This window comes from Callionymus lyra, chromosome 13, assembly GCF_982586985.1.
Source record: "Callionymus lyra chromosome 13, fCalLyr1.hap1.1, whole genome shotgun sequence".
NCBI lineage: Eukaryota > Metazoa > Chordata > Actinopteri > Syngnathiformes > Callionymidae > Callionymus > Callionymus lyra.
In genome coordinates, this window is record NC_141830.1 from 14,555,654 (window position 1) to 14,576,313 (window position 20,660).

Sequence of the window (20,660 nt, forward strand, 5' to 3'; positions counted from 1 at the left end):
CTCTTACTATAGAACATTGAATGACAACGAAGTAGGAGTAAGAGATGCTACAACTCTAGTAGCAAGAACTGTTTTCACAATGAAACTGGTAAGTAGTCGCTTATTTGTTAAAATAAAAGAGGCAAAAAGAACGTTTTTCATCATATATATCATTTATCCTCATTCCTAATAGTTCGGCCGCTACGGTTACACTATTGATATGAGACGATTATTGTTGAATTGACCTCGGATTATACTCAAAAATCGTAACTGTACACCATTGTGTTGAATATAAAATGTGTTTCTCTTTCAGTATTGTCTGTCCGGTCACCCTACACTGCCCTGTAATGTCCTCAAATTCAAGTCCACCACTATCATGCTGGACTGTGGTCTGGACACCACGTCAGTCCTCAACTTCTTGCCCCTTCCTCTTGTCAACTGGTGAGTGTCTGACAACATATTTATGTTTTAAATCATCACAAATATCATAAAAATACATGTTGTATTTCATACGCCTCATAAGTCATCTTGATGACAGAAAAAACATCTGATAAATGTTGATTCATGTTTGAAATAAAAAATGAAACAATTAAGTTATTGGTTGCATTTGCTGTGCCAGTTAGATAAAAATATAAATATAATATCGCTTCTGTTGTCTTTTTCTTTTCAGCCCAAGACTTTCAAAGCTGCCTGGATGGGTTTCAAAAGATGGTTCAATAAACTTGGAAAAGGTATAAAAAATGTAGATTTTTCAATATGTAGTAATTACTATAGTATACTTATTTAAGAGATTGAAAACTAAAGTAAGTATTGCACTGTCTTTACAGGAGCTGAAGGAATGCGCGGGCCGCGTGTTTGTCGACTCGCAGCCGGAATTTTGTCTCCCAGAGGTTGTAAACTTCACCGCCGCACAAAATGTGTTTCTTAAAAGGGCGATGATTGTCTAAAGAGATGGCCTCGTATATATCTTAAATGAACAAATCCATCTTTTCATTTTCCCAGAGAGACTTGTTGGATCTGTCAACGATTGACGTCATTTTAATCTCCAACTACCACTGCATGATGGCTCTGCCCTACATCACGGAGCACTCCGGATTTACCGGGACAGTTTACGCCACAGAGCCCACGCTGCAGATAGGCAGGTACGAAGATTTATATAAAAAATAAAGTACATTTAAAATTACGACAAGCATTTGTTGTATTTTTTAATGGAAAAAAATCCCTCCTAACTTTCTAAGGTTGCTGATGGAGGAACTGGTGAACTTCATGGAGAGAGTTCCAAGAGCTCAGTCTGCCACCTGCTGGAAGAATAAGGAAATACAAAAGTAAGAATAATTTAAGAAGCCATCAGTGATTCCAAAAAAAATGAAATGGATGCATTTCTGGCTCAATTTTATTCGTATTTTTGCTGTTTTCTTTGCCAAAATAACCTTAAATTATATTTTATTATTAGGATGTTTTCGGTTTGAGCACATTGTTAATAGCTGTTATAATAAAATTGAACTATTTTTAGGATGCTTCCTGCACCATTGAAAGATGCAGTCGAGGTCTGGTCATGGAAGAGATGCTACAGCATGCAGGAGGTCAATTCTGCTCTAAGCAAAGTCCAGCTAGTGGGCTACTCACAAAAAGTGGTGAGGACCTCCTAAACCTTTAAAATGTATCAATTTAACAGATTTTTTTTTGTCAGCATATGAAATGTAATGTATTTTTTCTGTGCTTCAGGAGTTGTTTGGAGCTGTGCAAGTTTCCCCTTTAAGCTCAGGATACTCGTTGGGTTCCTCCAACTGGATCATTCAGTCTCATCATGAAAAGGTTGCCTATGTTTCCGGCTCTTCGCTCCTCACCACTCACCCTCAGGTATGTTAGCATTAGCTCTCATGAGGAAATATCGTCTTTGGACATTGGTGGACTATATAAAAAGATACCGTTACACACTTGTACCACAGTCTTTACAGGCTCTGACAGTTATTTAAATGGACGGATATTTAATTTATCTGTATCATTGTCTTGAACAATGTTGTTTAAACTTGTTATCATTCATTATTATCCCAAAAAGTTCAATTTTTAAATAATCAAAAGTGTGTATTCTCACTGTCTCTCAGCCGATGGACCAGAGTTCGCTGAAGAACAGCGACGTTCTGATTCTGACAGGCCTCACTCAAATGCCCACTGCCAACCCTGATGGAATGGTGGGAGAGTTCTGCAGTAACCTGGGTATGTAGATAGATTCTGGTTGGTCCATTGATTGTTTTAAAAGCCAAACAACTGAATCTTTTAGTCTAGACAAAGGCAGAACATTTACCTATTAGTTAATAGATTTATTTGTCCACATTTTTCTTTGATATTTCCCGTTTTTTTTTTAAAATTGCAGCAATGACAATTCGTGCCGGCGGCAACGTCCTGGTGCCGTGCTACTCCTCAGGAGTGATCTACGACCTGCTAGAGTGTCTGTACCAGTTCATCGAGAGTGCCAACCTGGGTACCACCCCCTTTTACTTCATCTCCCCGGTCGCCAACAGCTCTCTGGAATTCTCACAAATATTTGCCGAGTGGTGAGCCTAATGTTTCAGTGAATGATGTGCAATGTTTTTTTTTAAATTTTAGATCAGGTTTCAATTTTTCTTGTTTCAGGCTTTGTCACAACAAGCAGTCGAAGGTGTATCTTCCGGAACCTCCGTTCCCTCATGCAGAGGTAAGAAATGAGACTTAATTTTCAGTGATTTTGTTCTGTTTTGTTATGCGGCATCTGCTGAAAGAATCGTAATACAAGGGCTCAACAATTTCTCCTCAGTTTTCAGTCTTGGCTTGTTTTTTATTCTTATATATATATATATATATTTTTTTTTTTTTACAACTTACTAATATATTCTAAATGGCAATAGTATAGAAGAGTTATTTAAATTAAATGGAATCCAATGTCTAATTAGACAAATGGGAAAATATAAATAAATAAAGTTAACAATAAAAACTGAAATGCCTGTGTGGAGAGCATTCATACATTAACTTTACATTATCTGGTATATATATTTTTTGAACATTTTCAGAACCTTAGTCAAACATGTCTTTATTTCAGTTGACATTTAAGTCTCTCTTTAATAAATAACACAAGTTCATTGTGTTATGTAGGTTGTAGCAAGTTCCTCTTTTTTTTCCAGCCACCATTAAAATATTGATGATTTAGCAACCATGTTTCTAAACGGATCCTTATAAATGGACTTAGTAATTCTTAACAGTTTACTCTCATGGAAGGACCCCTGTCATGGAGCCTAGATTTAACCCAGGCGTTAAGGTTTATCATTGTTTAACAAAAATGTTTTTACATCGTCTTCTTTGTTCCTGTCGGACAAATCATGATTCTTGTTTTCTTTCTTTTATTGTCCAGTTGATCCAGTCCAACAAACTCAAGCACTATCCCAGCATCCACGGAGACTTCAGCAGCGACTTCCGTCAGCCCTGCGTGGTCTTCACCGGTCATCCTTCGCTGCGCTTTGGGGATGTGGTTCACTTCATGGAGCTGTGGGGCAAATCCAGCCTCAACACCATCATATTCACTGGTAGGTACAGGTGCACCTACTGCACTTCACTTATCTAACATCAAACTGTACGCAACAGTCAAGTTTAGTTTTTTTTTTCTCTCAAAATCCCAACTTTTGTTCTAACAACCCAACAGAACCAGACTTCTCCTATTTGGATGCGTTGGCTCCCTACCAGCCGCTGGCTATGAAGTGTGTCTACTGTCCCATCGACACTCGGCTCAACTTCCACCAAGTCTCAAAGCTGCTCAAGGAAGTCCAGGTATTTCCATCTCTGCTCATTTGGAGACTTTCATCTGTATAGATTTTTGTTCCATTAGTATTAGTAGTAAAAGCCTTTTAAAATGTATTTTGATTTTCTTATTCATATATTTAATAGACAATTGAATTGTATATAGTGTGACTGTTGTCAGAGGAAAAATAATCTTTATTATGATGATGAAAAAGACCCTTTAATAAATGTATTCATGCCATGATATTATAAACATAATTGACAACATTATTTGATTATTTTATTTTACAAAATTGCATTTCATGATTCTCTATATGAATGTGATTATTTTAATTTTAATTAAATAACTATTGTACATTGAATGTCTTCTCAAACCTGTATTTCTCCCTAATTGGAAAATATTTACACATAACTATAAAAGATTCAAGAACTAAAAAAGAAATTAATCAGAAAATCAAGAAAAAAAAAGTTAACTGAATACAATTGAACTACACAACTCTCGTGTTATTATCGGTGGGGAAAGAAACACAGATGCTCAAAATTGTACAAAAAAAGAGGGGGAAATGACAATAATTATATAAACAAAAATGTTTTTTTTTCCAAAAATCAAAAACAAGTTAATCATTTTTTTTTCCAAAAATCAAAAACAAGTTAATCATTTCTTCATCAGTTTTAGGTTATTACTAGGGCTGCAGTTACACAACTCACAGAGTTCCATAAACAGTTCAAGATCTAATAATGGTGACTCTTCACAACATGTTTAAACTAAGGGGGGGCACCCATTAAGCTCTAAAAATGATGACATCAAAATATGATTTAAAAAAAGTTCAAATTGATCAAAAGTTTGAGCTTTAAAAGGGCTTTATTTCTGCCCTGCAGCCCCTTCACGTTGTGTGTCCGGAGCACTACACTCAGCCCCCGCTGACACAGGCGCATCGCTCTGACCTGATGCTGGAGCTGCAGCCTCCCCCCATGCCCTACCGCCGCTGCTCCGTGCTCAACCTGCCCTTCCGACGGCGCTACGAAAGGGTCTACATCCTTCCGGAGGTGAGCTGAAGATGTCAAATATAGTCGGAGAACAGATGTTACAGAATCAACACTCAAGTGTGAAACATGTTTTACCAGCTGGCCAACTCTCTGGTGCCCTCTGAGGTCAAACCTGGCATCTCTGTGGCGACCGTGTCGGCCATCCTGCACTCTAAAGACAACAAACACACACTTCAGGTGTGTGTACATATTTTCTTCACTACAAGAAAAACGTGTTTGATTCACGTTTTCATACATGTTTTTGCTTCGCCAGTCTGTGCCAAAGCCTCCACCGGCTCCTCCAAGCAAGAAGAGGAAGAGGGTCGTGGAGGAGCCTCCTGTGGTGCAGAAGCCCAAACCCCTGCTGAGCGGAGCCGTACCTCTGGATGGATTCCTCGCGACTCTACAGAAGGTCGGATCTCTGCTGTGATCTCAATGCAACTTAAACTGGTCTCACTCTTCCCTCCACCTCCTGCAGCATGGTATCACCGAAGTAAAGGTGGAAGAGACGGCGGACGGACACATCCTTCACCTTCAGGCCGACGACACCCTGATCCAGCTGGAGGAGGACGGGACTCACATCGTGTGCGACAACAACGAGGCTCTGCGCACCACACTGAGGGACCTGGTGCTGCGCTTCCTACAGAAACTCTGACCCACTTTCTTTTTTACGTGCTCAACCAATTGATCAAGCAAGTATATTTTTTTATTAAAATAACTGGTTAAAAATGACTCTGAGTCCTTCTTTCTTTTTAAAATCAAGTGTTAAACTGGAACATAATACATAGAGGGTATTTTATTCAGTAACAGAATTGTCAAACTCTTGAAAGTTTCAACGTTTGTGTAATAATTATCAAATAGCACTTATGTAATACATTTAAAGTTTCAAGAACTTTATGGTTAAAATGTGTTGATTCAACGGCTTACGTATAGTTTATATTTTGAATATGCTGGCATTAGATGTCTAGGGAAATATAACTAACTGTAATCAATCACCTACATTTTCAGTTAATCACGTGACCGCCGCTAAATCTTGGTAAATGACTTTAAAAATGTTAACTGTCAATCAATTTGAGTTACTATGTGACATTAACAGGATCTTAGTCTGAGACCTTTAAAAGTGTGTTTATATATAATTTTCATTTTCAAACTTCTTCTCGGCCAACATCCCAGACGAACAAAGAAAACTTCAGTCATGTGACAAAATATTTAATATTAGCACATCGTTGTCATCCTTAAAATGTCATAATGTACAATAATTTACAGTGTACTGCATGACGACACTCGAATATAAGAGAATATAAGAGAATATGGACGACAGGGAACCTCTGGCTTTTTGACGTACACACATTATTGGACACATCAGGACACACATGTTGGAGAAGAACTCATTAGTGGTTACATTTAAACAACTTCAGGTGTGACAATATTTTACTTGCTGAAAACAAAGGTCATTTCAAGGTCACTCATGTGCAAATCTGCTTTTGGAAGCAAACGTGATGAAGGAGCAAATTTGCAGATGAACTTTTGGTTTGGTATTTTAAATGGTTAGTGGAACATGAGTCTGTTCGATGTACACCTGAGGCTTTGAAACATCCTAAAACAACAGTCGCCTCGACTCTGATGAGTCCAACCTTCTCCGCGGACGAGGAGGTTTAACTCCCTCAGCCGTCCAGCCGTCCGTGTCTTCTTCATCTCACCGTGTCGGTTTACTTGGACTCTTTCTGGGGGTCCAGCAGCGAAGAATCGATGCCCAGCTTCTTCAGCTCCTCCACCAGATCTCCGTTCTGGTGCATCTGCAGCAGGATGTCACAGCCGCCCACAAACTCCCCTTCGAAGTAAACTTGAGGGATCGTCGGCCAGTTTGAAAACGCTTTGACTCCTGAGAGAGATGAGAAGACAACCACTTTAAGATGGTGATGAAAAGGGAAACATTAAAACACACACACATCGCACACGTACACGCACACACAGTCACACACATAAAGGCCCCCACATACATACACACAGACACAGTCTCAGACACACACACACTCACAGTCACAGTCACACACACTCACAGTCACACACACACAAGTCACACACATACATACACACAGACACAGTCTCAGACACACACACTCACAGTCACAGTCACACACACTCACAGTCACACACTCACAGTCACACACACACAAGTCACACACATACATACACACAGACACAGTCACAGACACACACACACAGTCACAGACACACACACAGTCACAGTCACACACATACATACACACAGACACAGTCTCAGACACAGTCACAGACACAGTCACACAGTCACAGACACACAAGTCACACACATACATACACACAGACACAGTCTCAGACACACACACACACTCAGTCACAGACACACTGTCACACAGTCACAGTCTCACACACAGACACAGTCTCACACACAGACACAGTCACAGACACACACACACACACACAGACACAGTCTCACACACACACACAGACACAGTCTCACACACACACACACACACTGTCACAGACACACACACTGTCTCACACAGACACAGTCACACACACGTCACACAAACACACAATAGGTTTCTGTGAGACACTTCTTGAGTTAATGCTTCCTCTAAGTGTGAGACATGTCGCTCGAGTCTCCAGTTACACACCCAGAACTGGACCCCCCTGATAAACCACCACAAGTGTTATCGTGATCAGCGTCAAGAAGACCAAGTGAAGCTCGAGTCTGAACATGAAGGTCACACTTACCTTCTCTGAGACCCTCGTCCTCCAGCACGTTGTACGCCGCGAACCCGTCCACCCCGTGCATGCGCAGGATCTGGACCACGGCGTTACTGAAGCCACACTTGGGTTGAGCCGGTGTGCCCTTCATGAAGACCACCACCTTGTCCTTCTTCACCAGCTGCCCGATGTCTTTCTGGGGGTCCAGCGCCGAGCACAGCGACCGGCGGGCCGAGGTCGCCCACACGCGTCCCTCAGCCGGTCCCGGTAGATAGTGGACCGCCCGGGACCGCACACAGTGAGCGGTGAACCTGACCAGAGTGTTCATGGTCTTTGGGTCAGTTTTTAAGAGTCAAAAACCTGGGGGAACTTGTGGAGGCGCGTGCGAGCGGGTTGACCGTCAGCAGGTAGTTACCAGTTAGCAAACACCAACATCCGGCGTCACAGGAGGGGCGGGGCTCGCTCCTGATTGGATGGATGACGTCAAGAAACTCACTTCTGATTGGCTATTGGGCACGTCACTCGTAACCCTTACGCAAGGAATTTACAAAAAAAAGAAGTATTTAATTACAAATTAAACCAGCATATCATGAAAGTACAACCATGAGACATTATTATAGTATTTGGATATAAAAAATAAATTTAATCGCCTAGTACAATTTTTTTTTTTAATTTTAAGGTTAAGTGCTTATCGGAAACAGTTGTAATTGTACCTTATTTGATGTTACGAAGACAGTTGGGGTCTCTATGTATTATTTAATAAGGTACGTTTGGGGAATTACGACCACCACTCGCAATACTTCTTTGTATATGTTCATATATGTATATTTTATTCTTATTATATGTATTATTATTATTATTATTATTATTTATTATTGTTGTTATTATATTTATATAATATATGAATATTTTGTTCTTATTTTATTTTGATTATGTTTTATGAAAAATTTCTGTATTTGCTGTGGATAATTTGGAAAAAAAACAATTTAACAATAAAGTTCTACCTAACCTAACCTACATGTTGCATACAATTTTATTTTCCTGTATTCATATATATATATATATTAAATAAACTAGCTTAATATTTTTATTTCGACCCCTTTTGTTTATTTTTTTATTTTATATTTCGTATATTAATACGGACCCGGAACGCCTATAACTTCCGGGTTATATCCCCGGAAGTAGTAGTAGTAGACCAAGCGAGGAAAGATGGCGGAGCAAACGCAAAAGAACAACAAGCCTTCAAAAAGTGGCGGAAAAGAGCCACAACCTTTGATTATTGCGAAAACCACCGCTGAAGAACAGCGACTCAAGTTGGAGCGGTTGATGCGGAACCCGGACAAGCCGGTTCCGATCCCCGAGCGACCGAAGCAATGGAATCCGCGAGCGCCGCCGGAGTTCGTCCGCGACGTGATGGGCTCCAGCGCCGGCGCCGGCAGCGGAGAGTTCCACGTCTACCGGCACCTCCGACGCCGGGAGTACCAGCGGCAGGACTTTCTGGACAGGATGTCCCACAGACACAAGAAAGCCATCGATTATCTGGATAAAGTGGAGCAGAACAAGATGGACGCGGAGGAGAGGACGGCCAAGCGCAGGAAGAAGCGGGAGAAGCAGAAGATGAAGAAGCTCAACGCGAAGAAGGCAAAGATGGACAGTAAAGGTAAAGATGGAGAAAAGGACAGCGATAGTAGTGAAGACGAGGAGGACAAAGACGACGACAAAGAGGAGGAGAAGGAGGCCGATGACGACGCCGAGGTTCCGAGCTTCATCATGGGGAGTAAATGACAATTGAACACGTTAGGACTGGAGGCGCTTCCATGAGAATCATCCCCACGTTTTGTTCACTCTTATCAATGACCACGTGTGTTGGTTTGTGAGACCAAAGGAAACGCAAACTCTGTCAACAGCTTTTATTACATTTTTTAGTCTGTCAGCCTCAGCTATCATTTTAAGTGTTGTTAATCTTTTAATAAACACAACATTCAAAAAATGTTTTCTCCAAGTTTGTTTTGTGCTATTTGTTTGTTTATTTTGTGATGGTTCCTCGCACACGGTTCAGGACCAGAGGAGAGAAATCCTTCCAGACTGTTGCTCCTAAGCTTTGGAACGATCTTCCTCTCTCTTTGTGTTTGATGATCTACTGACTCCTTCAAGAAACATCTTAAGATGTTTTTATTTGTTCAGGCTTTTCCTTGATTCTCTGGAACTCCTGTTGTGTTATTAGTGTTATCTTGACCTTTAAAGTATATACTTTATTGAATATTGTTTTGATTGTTTAAGCTCTTTGTGACTTTTTGCCATCGTTGTGATGCCCTTTGCACTATCAGTTGCTCATGGGCTCAACAAGTTGGCACACAGCAGCTCAAAGAATGAAAAGGCGTGACCTCCGGAGGATCAGGGGATCCACGTGCGATGTTCTTTGGACAGAATCCTGCCTTCCACGGCGGTGGTGCTCTTGACTCGTAGTCACCACCTTTCTTGAGGCGGGTAGAGTAGAAGGTCGTCAGCTGGATATTGTCTGAACCTAGAGTAGGTTTTCTGGTCAGACACTGCTCGCTGGAACAAACGTTTTCTATGTAATCACAAGTTAAAACGTAATAAATGCATTTAAGAAATCACAACTTCCTGGTGTATTTTTTTTTTCAGCCACAGATTCAGTGATTGTTTTAGAACATGTATTGTGCACTTTTCCACGTTGTGTGCATGGGATCAGGAAAAGCAATTACTTTATTTTAAAAATTGTATTTTAATGATGGTTGATGGAGTCGGACTCCTTCAAGAAACATCTTAAGACATTTTTATTTGTTCAGGCTTTTCCTTGATTTTCTGGAACTCCTGTGTTGTTCTCTGTGTCATCTTGATCTTTTAAGTATATAATTTGAGTTTTGTTTTGATTGTTTAAGCGCTTTGTGACCCTTGTCTGGAAAAGCTCTCTACAAATATAAATTACTTACAGGTGAGTTTTACATAGAATTAGTGAACTGCTGCCCTCTGCTGGTGAGATTGCGTCAGGTCTAAATCTGGCCAAACCTCACTGTTTATTACGGTGGCCCTGAAGGGCGAACGAATACTACAAAACAGTTTTGTCAAAACTAAAGAATATCAAACGGTAACCACGACTACCACGTTTTTTAATGAATCAACTCTTCTTTTTTTTAAATCAATAATACATAAAGAAATGTACTTCCACACAAAAGCTGGGTTTTTTTCTACTAGCAAAAAATGAACTTGCAAAATTAAATGTTATTTCTTTTGTGTCATTTCAATTTGAGTATTGTGTTCAATGTTTGTTTAATTTGCTATTTATACACACACTATATATATATAATATATATAGCACTTCTTTTTTTTTACTTGAAATACTATTTGAGGTCATAGCTAAAAAGAGCAACTATTAAGGACATTTTTAGGGGTTCTAACTCTAACTGTAAACTAACTAAACTAACAGCATTTAACTTTCTTCCACCTCTGCTTCATCATAAGCTGACCACGTGTACAGTAGTTTCAGGTATGTGTGTCAGTGAAACCAGCTGCTAAACGCTCAGCTTTTTACGACTGGCCTCTTCAGGAAGGTCTTCGTAGCCCAACATGGTGATTTTGGCTCCCGCCAACTTTTAATGGACCGCCGCCATCAAAGGAATTTTATGATGCTGCTAAAGATTCATGGCAAAAGGTCTGAGCCTCTGAGGGGGAGTGGTGACTGACTGGATCAGCATTTCTGGGGGAGGTTGCTCCTGCGTGTTCGGGCAAGACTCGACTTCTTCACTTTTCTTTACTTATCGAACCTCAGCACAGCGTCCTCGTTCAAGAGATGGTTTGCTGAGCAGATGTGTGGACTGATCAAAATGCAGCAGCAGACTGACTGGGATTCACAAGCAATCAGCCAGGATCATGTGCAGCAGCCTCAAGGTACAAGTAGACCACACACACACACACACACACACGTTTCTATCTTCACAAAAGAAGAAAGTCACTCTATTGATGCATTTAAAACATTTTGTTAGAAATACCTCTGCTTTTTATGTTCTAAACTTTGTATGATAACAAACCAATGTGACCTTTTTGAACTTCATACTCAATGGTATATTTCAATGCTGTTTTTGTCTGTTTTGACTTAAAAAATAGAAAAATGTTCATTATTATAATTATTATTAATAATACAAAAGCATCAACAATATGAAACCGTTTAGATTGTTTTTTTGTGTGTACATTCAGTGTGTTTTGTTTGAGGAGGTCATCTTTCAGAATAAATGTTTTCTTGAAAATCACAAGCTCAAATATATACATGTTACAATTTCAAATCGTTTTATTTATTATTAATACCAACCACACATTTTTTTTACAACTGAATTCTACATATTTTATCATTTTATTTACACTTTTTTAAATCACATTTTACTTTACTAGTATCTTCTTTTCAAGTTAATTGTGCATAGTTTTGGCTTCAAGTATTAAGAACGTATTCTTCCAGTTGTTTACCCATTAAATTCTTATAACTCTCAATACATTGTATTATAATATTTCAGTTAAATTTGATGTATATTTTCAAGTTTTCCTGATTGTTGACATTTTGTATATTGTATTGTTTACAAATTCGTTTTCATTATTTCAGTTCAATAATTCCTTCTTATTAACATTTTGTATTATCTTATTTATTTATATTATTCTGAACTGACACCGCAACAATAAAAAAAGTCCCATGTTGTGTTTACAACACTGGCAATAAAAGTTTCAGATTCTGATCATTATCATCATCAGATGACAAGAGAGCAGTGCAGATCAGAACCTACACCCGCTGGATGAACGTGTTTCTACAGAACGTAAGATTCAGTTCAACATTCACTCTTATCTTTTCGATGAAATCACCGACACGCTCCTCTGTAGCGTGATCCTCCCATCACAGTGAAAGACCTGATCCGAGAGATGCAGGACGGGCGGATCCTCATGGCTCTGCTGGAGGAGCTGACTGGATGCAGGCTGGTATAAAATCCAAATTGCACCTACATTTATTCTCATCCGTGATATGCTATTTCTTATCTCAGCTCTACAGGTTCAGGTCGTCTCCTCATCGTATATTCAGGCTGAACAACATTTCCAAGGCACTCGCTTTCCTTGATGACAGACATGTAAGTTTAAGTTTAGGGGTCACACTATGTTGCTGTGAAAGATCTGGTGACAAAACATAAAAGTAGGACAAAAAATTGAATTTTAGTTTATTTTAATGGGAATGCTCACAAATTACCTATGTTTAACAATTTAAATATTAGCTAATCATGAATATAAATTACAAACTACAGCATGTCATTGTTATTTAGTATAAAGGTAGATTCTGACATGATCAGCTTCATGGTTTCATGGTTTTACTCTTTACTTGGCCCCTGATCCGACTATGTTCAGGTGATAATTCAACAGAAATCCAGTTGTTCGTTAGAAAAGATCTGTTCCCAACTGAAATACTTCAAATATTCCCTCCACCTTTTTGCCATAATGGTTTTGCACAGAATTTTGGGGTTCCTGCCAGGCCCTACAGGAACTTAACATACAAAGAGATGATATGTACAGATATTGTTAATTTATAACTTTTACTAACTTGTTGTTGTATGGATTTTAATTTAACAGATTTACACAACACATTTAAACAGCTGGAATCAAAGCAACTTAAAAAAGCTTAGTAGAAAGAATACCCTCATATTTTTACACATAGCAAATTCCTATTTTATAATATTATTATAAATAAAACAGGGGTCATTTAATATTGTAATTGGACTAGAATGAACTAATTCCAATTTGGCTCGTCCCTTTTAAATGATCTTGTGGAATAGACAGATCATTGGTTTCATGAATCTTCATGATGCTTCATCAAACTATCTCTACTTATCTCTTTATTTGGTGGCAAAATGAGACAAATAACAACAACACTAAGATTTTTTTTTACCTCTTATAATTGGTGTAGTTGTTCTTCAAAACGTTGTGAACAAGATGCACTCAAAAGTCCAGTTATGGATCCCTCACAGAACACAATGAGTTTGATGGTCATATCTCTCGTATGAATCGTTTCTATCGGGGATCGGCTGATGTTTTTACATGTATTTTCCACAAGTGATTAAAACATTTCATTTCTGTCGTCTCTCAGGTGAAGCTTCTCGGCGTGGATGCCTCTGGTATCGCTGACGGCCTCCCGTGTGTCATTTTGACCCTCATCTGGAACATCATCTTGTATTTTCAGGTGGATTTTCTGTCATCCGCTCCGATATCTCCACATAGTGATCTTCACGCTGAGACAGATTGTTTGTTTCTATTCCCTAATCTGATGTTGGATTGTAATACAGGTGAAAGAGGTGACCGCGGGCCTCCAGAGGCGTTTATCTTCCAGCCTTTCGTCCTTATCGACTAGTGTTCAATCCAGTGAAATTTCACCTCCGCCAGACGAAACTGGCGGCTACTCAAGTAAAACGCTGCCAAGCAAAGGAAGGAAGGCGGCCAGGAAGCCCAAATACCAGGGGAAAACTCTCAAAAGTCTCCTGCGATGGGCCCAAAAATGCACATCACCGTGAGCCAGCAACAAGTCACTCTGTAGCCAAACACTGTGAATGACATCACGGTTCAATTCCCAGGTTTGGAGTGGAGGTGCATGACTTTGGGAAAAGTTGGAGGAGCGGACTGGCGTTCCTGGCCCTGATTAAATCTCTGGACCCGGCTTTGGTCAACCTGAAGGAGAGTCTGTCCAGGGAGCCCAGAGAAAACATCCAGCAGGCGTTCACGATCGCCCAGCAGAGCCTGGAGATACCTCCCTTACTGGAGCCTGACGGTTTGAATCCACATTCTTCCTGAGCTTAATCTCAATCATGGGAAAAATTCCGCTTCATTTTGGGACATTTGGATCACATGCTAAAACACAAGTGTATGCCAGGACAAGAAAAAAAATGAAACAGGATCAACCTTGATTGAATTTTCCTAAACTGATTTGCAGCAAATTCCAATTGAACTTTGACTTAAACAGCACAAAAGTTCGACTGTTGAAGTGCGTTATGGAACTCGTGGACCTCTAGTTTAACAAAGCTGCTATAGAGAATTGAAATATCTTGACTTTAAATTTAACTATGTCCCATAATTGGTCTTGTATGTGTCAGAAATGTAGTTTTCGACAACTAAATCTTGATGGATTCGTGCTTTCCTCAACCTGATGTTCTATTCTGAAAGTAACTCTTTTAAAAGGATATGACAAACAACAGCTAAACTTGCCCCTGGCAGGAAGGCACTCGATCTGGCCGACATAGATAGATGGATGGAGGGAGGGAGGGAGGGAGGGATGGATGGATGGATGGATGGATGGAGGGATGGATGGATGGATGGAGGGATGGATGGATGGATTCATGTGGCAGAAGACAGATTTTAATGCAGGGATTCCAGGGAATCAATAAATGTTAATATTTCGAGAATTAAAAGTGCTGATCCGATGAAGCTTCATTAAACAGTGTCATGTTGTTCAGAGGCCATTAGGTGGCGCCATCAGTTTAAAAATGATGTGATGTCTCATTAGAAAAGTTGTTCAAAACAAAGCAAAATAGTGCAGTGACTGATGGAATGAAATGAGTTAATTATAGTTTGACAGTTAAAGTTGTTGACCATCTATTTGTGCCTGGTTGGAGTATCACCTGTCTCTCATCCTAAGTAGCTGGGATATGAACCAATCCTCTGTGAAAGTGAAAATACACAAAATACTACAATGAAGAAGTTGCTAACGGTTTTCTCTTTTCTTATCAGATGTGCTGCGTTCCTCACCGGATGAGCAGTCCATCATCACCTACGTCTCAATGTTCCTGGGACGACACTCAGACAGGGTCAGTGGCATTTAAAGTTGCTGTATCAGCGTTAAGTGATGAGTGGATGACACTTCATGAAGCTTTATTTTCAGTGTCCAATAGATGTCACTCTTCCCCTGTATAATCTATTGCTTGGAACATCTATTCGATCGAAATCTCAAATAATTTTTAAACTGAGGGCTATTGAGCTCTAAAAATATTACCAATCTTCACAAGGCCACCATTACCAACGACCTAGATTCTTAACTCACAATGATACTATTCTTTTCACAGTTACACAATAACAATTACAACAATGTACAATCTTCCACACACTTGCAGCATCATGAACCAACTTGCGTCCAAGTATGTCTTAATTCCTTGTGCTGGGAACAAATAATGAAAACAGTTCAAGGCTGGTGTTTCGTAATGCATGATTAAAGCTTATATTGAAAATAGTCCAAACAACTTTTTTAAATGGAGTTGCAGTAAAATTAAAGTGGAGAAATAAAAAAAGTTGAACACTTAAATGAACACTTAATTAACACATATGTCTAATATATTAAATTATTCCTTAAATCATTTTGTCCAGTCCCAGTGAAACTTGATTAAAAAAGATTAGGATTCATCAATATTAATCCTGCATTGTCCAAGCATTTGTTGAGGTGTATGAAGTCACCATCTTATAAAAACCTAAATCACCCATCATTAGATTACTGAACTGAGTGGAACATAAATGTGAGCGTTTGTTCCTATTATTTCATTTCATGATCTAGAAATTAACCAAGAACAACTTTGTCTTTCAGCATCTTCCACCCGAGAACATAAATATGATCCACACGTCCTCACTTGATTCTGATGTAGATATTCCGCCCGAAGCTCCTTCTGTCCACACTGTGAGCAGAGAGCAGGACCTTTGGAGTCGCTGGTCTAGAACATCTCCAGGAGCTCTTCCCAACTGCATTGGCATCTCAACCTCTGGCCTGACCCCTGGACCGATCACCAGAAAGAGAGCCGCGCAGCCTCCCAGTCCACTGGACGCCAGAGTGGTGAGCCCGGAGATCCGATCATGGATGGAGAAAGCCGCGGGGGGGCAGCACCACAGCAAACCCAGGGAGAGTTACTTCTCTTTGAGCTCGGAAGAAGGAATCTACAACTTATCAGTGCTGGACTCTGATGAGGAAGACGCCTACAGCTACATCCTGGAACTGGGCAAAGATGATTTCCAGCCTCAGATGAAAAGAGGGGTCCAGAGGGTGGAGGAGGAGACGGTGGAGGACATGCTTCTGGATGGAGAGACGAGTGTGTTTGAGGAGTTTTGCAGGGAGATACCGTTGGTACCGACCAGAAGAGAAAGACGGGCCTATAGTGAGGACAGCATAGATGATGTTCAGTTTCCAGAGGAAGAAGGTTCAAAGTGGAGGGAAAGAGAATTGAACCTGCAGAAATCTGAAGGACAAAGGAATGGCACTATGACGAATATGATCTACAGCAGAAAAACGATCTGGATGAGAGACAATACTAATCATGCTGCATCAATTCAGCCAAAATGGTACTTAGTCACAAACACTTTAATAATATTTTTACCTTTTTAAAATGATCATTCATACAAATACTGTAAAGCTCTGAAGATGATGTTAAACCCACATTTTCCTGGGACAAATGAGAGAAGAAACATCTTCATTGTGTTCTGGGCTTCCTCCCAGTTAGACTTGCCCAGAACACCTTTATATAGGCTTCCAGGTGCTATCCTGAAAAAACACCTGCAGTTGACTAAGCTGACCACAAAGAAACCTTTCTTGGTCTCTTTATGAACTCAGATCAGCCGTTATATTGTAGAGCATTTGCTATTTGCTCTTTTTTTTTAGCAAGGAAACACTTAACATACTCTTAAACCACAAGATCATCTGAAAAAAAAACATTGCTATATATAGAAACTTCTGCCCATACATATGATGTATAAGGCTGATAACTTTCATTCTGAACTGGATAAAAAAAAGAAAAATGAATCAATAATAAATATTAGTTATGGTCTGATGAAGCTTCATGAAGCAGTGTCATTTTTTTAACTGTTCTAATGAAACATCACATCATTTTTAAACTGATGGCGCTACCTACTGACCTCTAAACAACATGACACTGCTTCACGAAGCTTCATCAGCCCATCACTAATAAATAGAACTCGAGAGGCACTAAGATATCGCATACCTCTGCCAAGGAGCTCATTTTGTTCAAGCCAAGCAAACAATCAGATCAATCAAGCAATTCCTATAACGAAGATTGCATTCAAAATAAAGGTACTAGAACCTTGACCTCTAGTGACATGATGCCTGTGTTGCCTTGCACCCTTAAGGCAACTACGTTGTCACGTTGTTTTTTTTAGAAGGTACAGACTGTAAGTATCCTGAAGAAAGAAAAATGCAACACATAGCTACATGTACACAATTCCGAAACTGTGGAGTTCTTTAGGAACAGAAACACATATAATATATCTGACAGAAACATAACCTCTTTGGCAGAGGCGATAAACATAATATACTGTATACATATATATTTATACAGTTCAAAGGTCATTTTCTATTTTGCCTTGAATCCCAGAACACTTGAGTAACTAAGAACTAATGTTATTTTCACTGCCTTAATCCTCTCCTGATCTCTGTTTCTAACGCTTGTGTGTTTTTTAAAACTTTCCAGCAGCGTCCGAGGCGACGGTGGACTGGTCGCTCAATCTCTCCCAGCCTCCTGTGACATAACCCCATTAGAGCTGGAGCTGCTCGGGGTCCTGTGTCTGCTGCTCTACTGCTACCTCATCCTGCCTCAAATGAACCTCTGAGCTCCCCTACAGTGCTGCCTTCCCATTAAGTCACGCTTATTAGCAAGCTTTCCCTCTAATGAGCCAAACATGGGCACTTAGGGCTCAGCTCGCCTCTTTATCTGTGTCACAAAATTTCCCAGAAGACCACATTTAATGATTCGGTTTGGCTCTCGCTGGCAGCACAAGTAAGATTCACATAATGCTGTTCTCCCAGCTGATGCACAGATAGTAGCTGGTCGTGTGTACACTTCATACACTTCGACACGAATAGGAACAATTCATCTTCACATTCATCATGTCGACTTTAGAAAACTGTATGAATCTATGAAGAGAATTTAACTCATTATTTGAAATTAAATGATTATTTCAATCATAATTCATCCGCCTTGACTTCAGCAGATTTAAATACTGAAAATTAATGATGGGTCGATGAGGCCCAGTTGCTGGAGCAGAATAATGATTCAGTGTCATCATTTTGAAAGCCCACTAGATGGCACTCTCAGTTTAACAATGAGGCCAGTGCTGTGTCTCAAATCGCATACTTGCGTACTCAAAGTTAGTATTTTTAGTGGGTAAGTGCGTCTCAATTCTTAGTACGCGAAATTTAGTGCGCCATGCACACTAAATTGGCGTACTAAAACGCCCACAAAACTGAGTATGGTTTGATGGACAGTATCTACCCTAAACGGCTACATCTTAGTGACGTTGTAAACGGAAGTTAAGTCATATATATATATTGTATATATATACAGTATATATATATATAAATATATATATATATGCATATATATGCATATACTTACATGTGCATTTTCAGTCAAAAGTAGGAGGATGACACGTCTCTGGTGTTGATACCAGCGTAAATATCTCACGAATATTTTGTTTCTCATATTTTTTCTTTATTTGGTTGGTTGCAATCATCGTTAAATAGTAGTAGAAGTAGAAGCTGTCGCGTCATTTCCTGTTAGTGCGTAGCGGCAGAGTTTGATTGAGACATACTATCTGTTGAGAATTTGCGTACTAGTTAGTACGTACACTATCCTGATGCATACTAACTTCTAGTATACTAAGAGAAGCATGTGATTTGAGACACAGCACTGGTTTCATCGAGTTTGTTGATCAGAGCCAAACGTTATAATGCAGAGAGTGCCATCTAGTGGCTTTTCAAAACTATAACACTGAATCGTGATTCAGCTCCAACAACTGATGCTGCATCATGAGGCTTCATCAACACGTCACTTGTGGAAATCATGGCACTGGAAGCTTCATGATAAACCAACTGTTATTAAAATTAGCATGAATTCTGTCTTAAAAATGCCCAACATCAATGTAGATTTGTTTACAAAAGAAGATTAAGACTCTTATTTAGTCATTTTTTAAACTTGATCTAGCTGCTAACTATCTCAGTACCTTATATAAAAACACTGACCCACTACTGTAAAGCAGTTTGGTGACACTCTCAGGTGGCTCTTCCAGACAAAGTGACACAGCTTTGCACATGTCACAGACACTAAAATGTAAAAATCAATTTGTCAAGAGAGCTATGGCTTCTTACAACATTTGTAATAGTTTTAGATATAAACTATGAGTACAACATCCTGCTTTTATTCTGGTTTATTTCACTGTAACACTTGGCTTTCTTCAACAAGCTTCCTTCACAACTGATTTCCCCCTTTTTTTTTTTTTTACTTTTGTAGAATCCTCTTCCTCGTGTTTCTTCTGGATATTCTGTCAGCTTGTATTGCCTGTTGTATTTGGTTCAACCTTTGTTTTCCATGGGTGTTTTTTTTTACCACTATGTGTGTTTTGATTTATATTTTATTTTGTGCTGCTGTTTCCTCCATGTTTTTTTTTATTTTTTTTTTACAATTTTTCTTTTTCTACAATAAACCATACATTGAACACATGGTTACTTCCTCATTCAGGTTTCCTAGTATTTGTAGCGTAACAGAATATACATTCAGGGTGTGCAAACATGGCTGCGCTGATTCTCAGGAAGACATTTCTTTACATTTTGAGTTTGTACACATTCCTATTTTGACACAAAGCACACGTTCAATTTCCCTTTTACGGTTTCATTAACTATCCAATTTTTGTTCACAAATACTGTCTGAGGTTTACTTTAAAGGTTAGTTGGGATTATTTTTCAGAGTAATTTAAAACAGTTTTTTCTTTTTAGAGTTGTAGGCAAAAATATATGTCCATCTGGAGCTCATACAGTCAACTGTCTACACTGGAAGTGCGATATTTACCCATAGTATTTCCTGTTTGTATCGCTTGTTATTCTTAAACTTCTGCTACAATTGATGTTAAAATATATAGACTGCAAAAAAATATCTTAATTTAGTTTCAAGGATAAAGAAACATCAGACATATAAACATCCATGCCCACAATTTCTCCTAAAATGATCAACAGCAACAAACAAATAATAATAATAATAAGTAAGTAAAAAATTATAACACAGATGGACATTAGTTTATACAGTACATCTATACACATACTTGAAAATAATGTTCACAATGGAGGTATTTGGATG

General features: G+C 39.2%; 4 protein-coding genes and 1 non-coding gene across 7 annotated transcripts; 4 read left to right on the forward strand and 1 right to left on the reverse strand.

The window, feature by feature from the left end:
* The first annotated feature begins 16 nt into the window (after nt 1-16).
* ints9 (integrator complex subunit 9) lies at nt 17-5,505 on the forward strand. The gene is made up of 17 exons (XM_087806258.1): nt 17-88; nt 293-420; nt 650-710; nt 807-869; nt 982-1,121; nt 1,218-1,304; nt 1,493-1,613; nt 1,705-1,839; nt 2,085-2,196; nt 2,354-2,534; nt 2,614-2,674; nt 3,365-3,536; nt 3,653-3,777; nt 4,627-4,794; nt 4,873-4,971; nt 5,048-5,185; nt 5,252-5,505. Exons 1-17 carry the CDS (start codon nt 80-82, stop codon nt 5,426-5,428), a joined length of 1,977 nt encoding a protein of 658 aa, XP_087662384.1. The 5' UTR covers nt 17-79; the 3' UTR covers nt 5,429-5,505.
* A 461-nt stretch (nt 5,506-5,966) lies between these two features.
* Nucleotides 5,967-7,953, reverse strand: glrx5 (glutaredoxin 5 homolog (S. cerevisiae)). The gene is made up of 2 exons (XM_087805709.1): nt 7,534-7,953; nt 5,967-6,655 (listed from the first exon to the last, which is right to left on the reverse strand). The coding sequence occupies exons 1-2, from the start codon at nt 7,832-7,834 to the stop codon at nt 6,483-6,485; spliced, it is 474 nt and encodes a 157-aa protein (XP_087661835.1). The 5' UTR covers nt 7,835-7,953; the 3' UTR covers nt 5,967-6,482.
* Nucleotides 7,954-8,700: 747 nt separating this feature from the next.
* On the forward strand, nt 8,701-9,557 carry prkrip1 (PRKR interacting protein 1). Its single transcript, XM_087805793.1, has one exon. The coding sequence runs from the start codon at nt 8,716-8,718 to the stop codon at nt 9,289-9,291; it is 576 nt and encodes a 191-aa protein (XP_087661919.1). The 5' UTR covers nt 8,701-8,715; the 3' UTR covers nt 9,292-9,557.
* A 240-nt stretch (nt 9,558-9,797) lies between these two features.
* LOC148067508 (small Cajal body-specific RNA 13) lies at nt 9,798-10,073 on the forward strand. Its single transcript, XR_015713252.1, has one exon.
* A 1,219-nt stretch (nt 10,074-11,292) lies between these two features.
* clmnb (calmin b) lies at nt 11,293-20,309 on the forward strand. 3 transcript variants are annotated; one of them, XM_087806355.1, is made up of 10 exons: nt 11,293-11,415; nt 12,265-12,326; nt 12,391-12,486; nt 12,549-12,632; nt 13,640-13,732; nt 13,836-14,056; nt 14,121-14,314; nt 15,271-15,347; nt 16,115-16,860; nt 18,003-20,309. In XM_087806355.1, the coding sequence occupies exons 1-10, from the start codon at nt 11,334-11,336 to the stop codon at nt 18,139-18,141; spliced, it is 1,794 nt and encodes a 597-aa protein (XP_087662481.1). In that variant the 5' UTR covers nt 11,293-11,333; the 3' UTR covers nt 18,142-20,309. The 3 variants fall into 3 exon arrangements, with proteins under 3 accessions (XP_087662481.1, XP_087662482.1, XP_087662483.1); XM_087806356.1 differs by having other exon boundaries at nt 18,006-20,309; XM_087806357.1 differs by lacking the exon at nt 12,265-12,326 and having other exon boundaries at nt 11,347-11,415.
* Nucleotides 20,310-20,660: the final 351 nt, after the last annotated feature.

What these genes read in the sequence shown, in the direction of transcription:
- ints9 (XM_087806258.1), top strand. An exon ending in AAGAATAAGGAAATACAAAA is followed by an intron (nt 1,305 to 1,492) that starts GTAAGAATAATT and finishes AACTATTTTTAG; the next exon opens with GATGCTTCCTGCACCATTGA. An exon ending in TCCTCACCACTCACCCTCAG is followed by an intron (nt 1,840 to 2,084) that starts GTATGTTAGCAT and finishes ACTGTCTCTCAG; the next exon opens with CCGATGGACCAGAGTTCGCT.
- glrx5 (XM_087805709.1), bottom strand. Translation starts at nt 7,834, where the DNA reads ATGAACACTCTGGTCAGGTTCACCGCTCACTGTGTGCGGTCCCGGGCG. An exon ending in GGACGAGGGTCTCAGAGAAG is followed by an intron (nt 6,656 to 7,533) that starts GTAAGTGTGACC and finishes CATCTCTCTCAG; the next exon opens with GAGTCAAAGCGTTTTCAAAC.
- prkrip1 (XM_087805793.1), top strand. Translation starts at nt 8,716, where the DNA reads ATGGCGGAGCAAACGCAAAAGAACAACAAGCCTTCAAAAAGTGGCGGA.
- clmnb (XM_087806355.1), top strand. Translation starts at nt 11,334, where the DNA reads ATGTGTGGACTGATCAAAATGCAGCAGCAGACTGACTGGGATTCACAA. An exon ending in TGGGACGACACTCAGACAGG is followed by an intron (nt 15,348 to 16,114) that starts GTCAGTGGCATT and finishes TTTGTCTTTCAG; the next exon opens with CATCTTCCACCCGAGAACAT. An exon ending in GCATCAATTCAGCCAAAATG is followed by an intron (nt 16,861 to 18,002) that starts GTACTTAGTCAC and finishes AAAACTTTCCAG; the next exon opens with CAGCGTCCGAGGCGACGGTG.